General features: G+C 39.9%; 1 protein-coding gene across 10 annotated transcripts in view; it reads left to right on the forward strand.

Annotated features, from left to right (window-relative positions):
* Positions 1–1,854, forward strand: part of CHD1 (chromodomain helicase DNA binding protein 1) — a 54,728-nt gene extending 52,874 nt beyond the window's left edge. For 9 of the 10 annotated variants that reach the window (XM_058825989.1, XM_058825992.1, XM_058825994.1 and 6 more), the window contains one exon: positions 134–1,853. In XM_058825989.1, coding sequence (XP_058681972.1) covers positions 134–497 — 364 coding nt within the window. In that variant the 3' untranslated portion in view covers positions 498–1,853. Of the gene's footprint in view, positions 1–133 lie in introns of all 10 variants that reach the window. The other variant, XM_058825996.1, reaches the window with a different exon arrangement.
* The last annotated feature ends 5,754 nt before the right edge of the window (positions 1,855–7,608 follow it).

The following is a 7,608-nucleotide window of genomic DNA, read 5'->3' on the forward strand; positions in this document are numbered from 1 at the left end:
CAAACAATATTTTCTGAGTGACACAGGATTGCAACAAGTGATCTTTCTCTAATACAGATCTGACAACTTAACATAATTGTGGCTCTTGATGTGTTACTAGTAACTCCAATACAAATAAGTTCTTATTTTTTAGATACCACAGTGACAGTAAACATAGGAAGTTGGATGACTACAGGAGCAGAGACCACAGGTCAAGCCTGGAAGGGAGTCTAAAAGACAGCCGGGTTCATTCAGATCACCGTTCCCACTCAGACCACAGGATACATTCAGACCACCGTTCCTATTCTGAGTACAGCCATCATAAATCTCCCAGAGATTATAGATACCACTCAGACTGGCAAATGGACCACAGAGCTTCAGGCAGTGGCCCAAGGTCACCACTGGATCAGAGGTCTCCTTACGGTTCAAGATCTCCCCTAGGTCACAGATCTCCATTTGAACATTCATCAGATCACAAAAGTACACCTGAACATACATGGAGTAGCCGGAAAACATAACAAAGACTGATATTTTCTGGACCTTCTTTTAGCCATATACAGTAAATTAACACAGTAATTGCCTTACATGACTTGAAAGATACAGACGGGATATTCTATCAGTAGCAGTATTGTTACTTCTTTACAGGATGCAAGGTCTATTATCCCAACAGAAGAAAAATATTTTTGTATTTAAAGTTTATGCTGCACTGTGCTGCAAATGCTGTGGCACTTTTTTTTAAGAAATGGAAGATGTTTACTTTTATGGGGACCTCAACACTGCCCATTTCAGACTGGATCTTACTATAAAACTTCATGTCAAAGTGGTTTGAGGCTGATAATGTTTTAAGTTATGTTTGTAAACGAACTTTTAAACACTGACCTGTGCTCATATTTCAGGAGGGAATGGGGAGAATATTTTTTTTTTCTTAGTAAAGAACTCTCAAGGACTTTATTCACTTTCCAAAGCTACTTGTTTACATTGTACACTGCGACCACCTTGCCGCTTTTCATCACAAGCTTGAATATTTAAATTCTGTACCTATAACTGTAAAATAGTCAGGATTTCTCCTGTTTGTGATCAGTTACAATGCCTTTTTACAAAACAAACAAATAATAATAAAAAAAGCAAAACACAAACAATGGCTGTAAATTGTTGTAAATTTATTAAATGAGCTTTCCCCCCCCCCTCAGGCTTTTTTTTGACTGTTCCTTTCCCCCCCATCTCAGGACTTCCTGTCACAGTTATGAAACAAAATTGGTGTACTTATATGTTTCAATAAAAGATTTGGATGGAGTCACTGCTCAGAATGTAAAAATGGGGAAAGGGAACTTTATTCCATTTAGTACTCCCTTTTTTGGATACTTTAGATACACGTTTTGGTTTGTAGTTCTGGTTTTTTTTGTTGTTGGTGGGGTTTGTGTGTGGGGTTTATTTTTGTTTTTTCAGGTTTTTATTTGTTTGTTTGGGGTTTTCTTTTGTTTTGTTTTTTTGTTGGTTTTTTTTTTTTTTTGAGGGGGCCTTTTTTCTGTATTAAACTGTTGGTGTTGTGATTGTTTGTAATGAAATGGTAAGAACTATCTAGCTAAACTGTGCTCTGGAAAGCTTTTCAGGTGCATTGGTTTTAAAGGAGGTGTGACAAATACCTGAACACTTCAGTATCCAAATCAATCAAAATTAATTGTAAATTCATATGTTCCCTCTACAACATGGGCAATAATGTCAAATGTGCTATGCAGGTAGTTAATATTTTAGAAGATTTGAATTATGACTTTATTGACAGAATTGTTACAATGCACACTGATTGTACATAAATAACTTCTATCTGACAAATTAAATTTAAACTAAAAGGATACACGGGTCTTGTAGTTTTCTGCTGTGTTTTTCTATACAGTGTTATTTTCCCCCAGGTTTACCATAAAAACATTAAAAGTACTGAATTTTAATCCTGGTGATAATTAGAGGAGGTACCTAGTCTGGCATCATGTGGCAGGAGCTGCATCTGCTGCTCCAGTTTTTCTCTGCTCCTGCAATGTGGAGTATTTTTTCTAATTAAGCAGGTTTATATGAAAGCATTACCATAGAGCCATGATCTGTCCACAGAGTATCCCTCAGGATCTTACTGTAGGCAGAGTTGCTGCACATTAGGTATTAAGCTCATTTAGTGTAGGCTGCGACTTGGTTAATTAATGCTGCTTCATTTTGTAACTTTTCATCTTGACAGGATCTGAGGGGTTTGAGTGGTTCTGCTTTCAAGCTTGATTGTTGAACAGTGTTGAGGTAGCAGATAAGGTTATTTGTGTGTACCATGCACATTCCACTTCCAAAGGTGGAAACAGAAGTTGGAGCATCTCCAGCCAAGGACACAATTCTTCCTGGCTGGGAAGCACACAGATGCACCCTAGAGCATAGACAGGGTGTTCCCACGGAGCCTTGTTCTCCACCAGTGTGGCTGTGATACAGCACTGGCCTCACATGACATGACATGGCTGGTCTGTGGTACCTCAGGTCTCTGAAATAGACGATGGCTTTCATGATGCGGATCTTTAGTCTACTTATGCTTTGTAACTGTAACTTTTATTCAATCATATTTACAGATACACAAATCACATTTGCAATAGTTCAGTCTTTTCCCCTCTGGTTTCCATTATGTTGTAAATATTTCAAGTTCGATGATGGAAATTACCTTCATCAACTGGTAACACCTGTTACGGTGTATCTTACTTTTCAATTCCATATCCTCTGCAAATGAGCCATCTGTCATTCAGTCAAAATGGAGATTTGAGCATTCCTTGGCTCATTTGTAATGAAAAGTCTTCGGGGAGCGTATCCAGTTCTAAAGCATCCATCAGATACTATCACTGTCTGTCTAGCAAAGATTTTTGGAAGTAAGAATTCTGAGGACTGCAAGTATAAAGGATTAGGCATTTCCGTCTACCATGCATGGGAGTCTAAGGCTTCCATCTTAATCCTTTTACGTATTTCTAGTGTACCATTCTGGTCCTACCCAAAAACATTAGACTGTTGTTAAGTATGAAAAAGCAGTTTATAAACCATATTACTGCTCTTAAAGTTTTAAGGACAGAGAAATGCATATTCTGGCTGCTGTTAGTTGTCAAGGGTGATGATGTGTTCATCATTTACCATTTCACGGTTGCTCTGTGTTTTCCCCCATTTTTGATCCTCTGTGCAGATGTGGTGGTGTCTGAGCAGCATTCAGATAGTTGCTGGTTTCTGAGAGTCACCATACACAACAGGACTTGCAAAAGACTCAGGCAGCAATGATGGCAGTTCCTGCGGTGGTAACATGACACTCCTACGGAAGGAGTGTACCCTGGTCTCCCTTTGAGACATTGACTAGAGAGTAGTCAATTCTGTTAGAGAGTAGTAAATAATATTAAAACCAGTAATACCTGGTGTGAGTTATCCGTTTGTAGCAAACAAGGTTTCTTTTAGTATTGGGACAGGCATGTAGTGCTGTCACTTTGTCTTCATTCTTCCAACACTATAGTGTAGCCACACCTTAAACTTCAGTTCTTAAAGTTTTACGCTGAATCTTTTATTTCTGAAACAGTCCAGAAGTAGTAGCTAATGAATATAATTGTGTGGGACACTGATGGGAGCAGAATGAAGATAAGGTTCATGGAATTGTTTGTTTCTTTCTATTTTCCTCCATTCCAATTACCTATCTTAAGATATAAGTTGAGAACACCAGAGTAATGGTAAGTACCTTTTGTTCCACCTTTTCCTTAAACTCCTATGGTATATCTGGATATGGCCAACACAAAACCAGTATTTCTAGCATGTATTTTCCAGGCCCATAGCCCTTCCAATTTATTAGTAATTATTTTATTTTTTCATATTTTTAAAGCTTTTAGCAAGTGAAAAATTGCTTTGGGATAAAAGATGAAATTTAGTGGTAATTATTAATTTGCATAAAGACATAAGAATTGCTGTTGTCCTGTTGAAAAGAAAATAACTATTTCCGAACCTTGCATAACAAAATAATTCTGCTTTTTAAATAATTGGTAGCATTTTCATAAACCTATTCAAAAACTCCTCTTGGGATTGAGGCATTACCACAGTTGAGCCCGTGTTTGCACTAGCAAAAAGAAGGGCATTGCTGGAAGGCTACAGCCTCAGCTGTGTAGGGTGCCTGTGAAGGGAGTCAGTTAAATATTAATTGGATGCCAGATTGGTGACTGTGAAGGAAATGGTGCCCCAGGGTGCTGAAAGTCCCTCTGATCCCTGCTATTCAAACCAGAATAGCCCAGCCTGGTACAGAGTGCAGCCCCCAAATTCCCACCCCACAGCTTCACCCTCAGTGTTTCTTGAAGACTTTGGAAATTGCTACTGCAAGACATTTCAACATATTACTTTAGATCTATATTGAATTCAAGCAGTAAGGCTGAAGCCTGAATAACACACTTGGACATTACATATTATTTACTTGATACAGGTTTTTCATCAGGCCAGTTTCTTCTCTGAAAAAAACCACCCAGAAATCACAGCAGAAAATCGTGTGACATTGATCACATGAGAGAAAATAATCAGCTTTTACTACTGCAGTACTCTTAGGTTTCCACTGTGTTTTATTTGCAACAGAGCTAGTATTTGCTGAAGTAATTGAAGCATTTGGAAAGTAATCTCACTAATCACTTAAAATTAGCTACTGGATTTGGGTTTCCCTAATTCTAGCACTAGTAAGTTGCTACCTATATTGTATAAACCAAAGGACACTTAGACATTCTTTTTAATCACTAAGGAGCGCGGCAAACTTGAAAGCTCTGATTTGTATAAGCATACTGAATCATCATCCTTTTGCAGTCTTGGAACTGTGAGATGTAGTAGACGACTGAGCAACACATGAAACTACCATGGCACCAACTCTCCATAACAAAGCTGTTATAGATCCTCAGTCCTAAAGAAGTTGTTAATATGACAGACGGCGGCAGAGGTCCCCTCCTGTCACCTCACCTGGCCTGGGTCAGGATAAAGGAGATGTGCTGCTTCACAGCACTACTGTGGGGAGGCTGGTAAGGCTTCTCTACTTGGCCAGTTTGAGAACCATACAGCCAGATGTTCCAGTTCCTTAAGATGAGGGGAGGTGAGTTTTGCTTTGACCCACAACTGAGCAAAGGAATGAGGTTCTAGACATATCTGAAAGCAAGATTAAAACACAAATGAGGTTGGATGTTTGGATCCAAAGTGATAACTCACTTATTTTTTCATGAAGGAAGGAGAGAAAGGAGATAGAAAAATAGGAAATGTCCAAGAATAATTATGAAAACCACAGGAAAGTGGTTGTCCAGCACGGCTTGCAGAGTGCATGGGGAAGATCTTTATCAAGCATGATAGGCCTTTCCCTGGTGAAGTTCCTCCAAGAACTGGCCAGCAATCCAGCAGAAGAGCTGAGCCAGGCGGCCAGACTAGCAGGGGTGGGGAGGGGGAGGGATGAACAGCTTTGTAGGAGTAGCCAGGACAGTGAAGGACAGCAAAGACTACGACACTTTGTTGAGAATTTAGACAAGGGGGCAGGTTGGTCACATCCATCATGACTTTATTTGCTCCCATGAAGGTGGCTTCATTGGTGTGCAGGATGGTGTGATGTTTTAAAGCTTATTACTTGCTCTTGATGTATCAACTACAGGTTCTTTGAATGACTTGAAACAGAATGCCTAGTTTTCTAAAATAAAGCAGTTTCTAAAGTTTTTGTTAGAGGCAGTTCAACACTTCAACTTTCAAACCTTCATTTTCTAAGAGGCAAAAGATAAGAAACATTCCTTATTTTTTACTCCTTCCCTATACCAGGGGAGACCTGGAGCAGAGCAGGAATGAGTGTGTAGCTCTGGAAGTGAGGACCAGGGATGCCAGGGCCCAGAGGTATCACTTGCCAGTGAAAGGAGGAGACTGAGGAGGAGCTGATAGATGGTACAGGTCAACAACCACTGTTGGTCTTGATTAAAGCTTCAGTTTTTTTGAGTACAGGCCCATTTTGAAATCAAGTTGGGTAGTTGGTCCAATGTGACTGAGTATGCCAAAACAGCTTCTCATGTCCGTCAGGTCTGCGCAAACTGGTAAGAAGAGCTTTGAACTAGAAACAGCAAGTGGGGAGATGATGATCCACCATGTGAGAGATAAAATAATATTTTGCTTCAGCCATAAGAATGTATATTTATGTCATTTAGACAAAGATGTAGCTAGCAGGAGCCTAGGCTGCTTAAGCGGGGTGGGAGGCAAGGAAAAGGGGAGTTAATCAGTGCTTGTTACTTAGAGGAACAGAAGGGGAAGGGAGGTATAAGTTTGAGCACTGTGGGCAGTCAGAAATTAAATCAGCAATTTCCCCGACAGGAAAAAAGGACAGGGACACCACCGGTTGAGGAAGGATACAGACCTTTGTGCATTTTAGAGAGAGGTGTGCCTCCTCAGTGAGATGCATCTGACTCAGGTGACTTGTTTGCATCAATAAATGTTTCTTTGATGACTTTGTCCTCCTTCAACTTTATCAGCAAGAGAGTACTTCTCACAAGGATCAAGAGAGGAAGCTGTGACCTGGACTGATGTGTGAAGGGCTCAAGCTGACATGGACAGTAGAAACCTTGTGCCAACAAAACAGGGCAGAAGGGGGCCCAGCCCACACAAACAAGGATGTGCAAAGAGGACTTTGTGCATTATGGTGAAGGTTATCACATCTTAACACAAAATCATCATAACTGGGTGCCTCTCTACATGCATGGAGCATGTAGCCACTACAGACTTCACCTGACAGCCATGGCTCTTCAAATACAAAAGATGAGGATCTTGAGATGCAACTCACTAGGTCCCAGGATTTGTGGATATCCAAAATTAAAGCGCATCTGCAAGAACTGGAGTTTGTTAATTTGCAGGGATAATAGCCTTTTGTAATGTTATTCTTGACATAATCCCAGAAATGGGTTTATCCATGTGTAGAAGGTTATGTTGTGGATTTTTTCTGTCTAGGAAGAAAATCAATATAAGAAAAGTGAGAACACAAGGCTCTGTTGACTTCACATGTGAAATTCCTCTTGTAGGATGCTTATTTGCTTGCTAAAATTACATTTGTGGGTGCAGAGTGGGAAGCCCACTGCTGGATACCTAGAAAGGAAATGGTAACTTCGACTCAGTTGCCCCTTGGTAGCATAAGACAATCAGTGTAATGAAGTGACAAGCATTGCTGTGTCCCTTTGTAGAAAAATGCAGCTAACGGTGAGTGCTGTGAGTTTGAAACAAAGCTTTGGAAGTCACATGCAGGGGAAAGAGCTTGTCTGAGATTCATGGGTGCAGTGCTTTAAAGGTGATACACAATAATCCCATGTTCAAAGTTATGTGTAAGGGTCAAATAAATGAAGAATGGAAGAATTGTACTCCCGGTTTAGGAGTGGAATACTGAAGGCTGACTCTGTATAAGCACCAGAGATGAAAAGGCAAGATGGAGAAATTCCCAATTTTCTTAGTCTCTAAACCACTGAACACTCTGGCACAAAAGAAAATTGTATCCACAAACTAAAAATTAAGGAGACTCTCTATGTACATAGTGGTCCATATACATTATGTAATAAAGAACTCCACTGAGAGGAAATCAGTGGTAAAAAGCCCTGCTTAAATTGTTAC

This window comes from Poecile atricapillus, chromosome Z (genome assembly GCF_030490865.1).
Source record: "Poecile atricapillus isolate bPoeAtr1 chromosome Z, bPoeAtr1.hap1, whole genome shotgun sequence".
Classification (NCBI taxonomy): Eukaryota; Metazoa; Chordata; class Aves; order Passeriformes; family Paridae; genus Poecile; species Poecile atricapillus.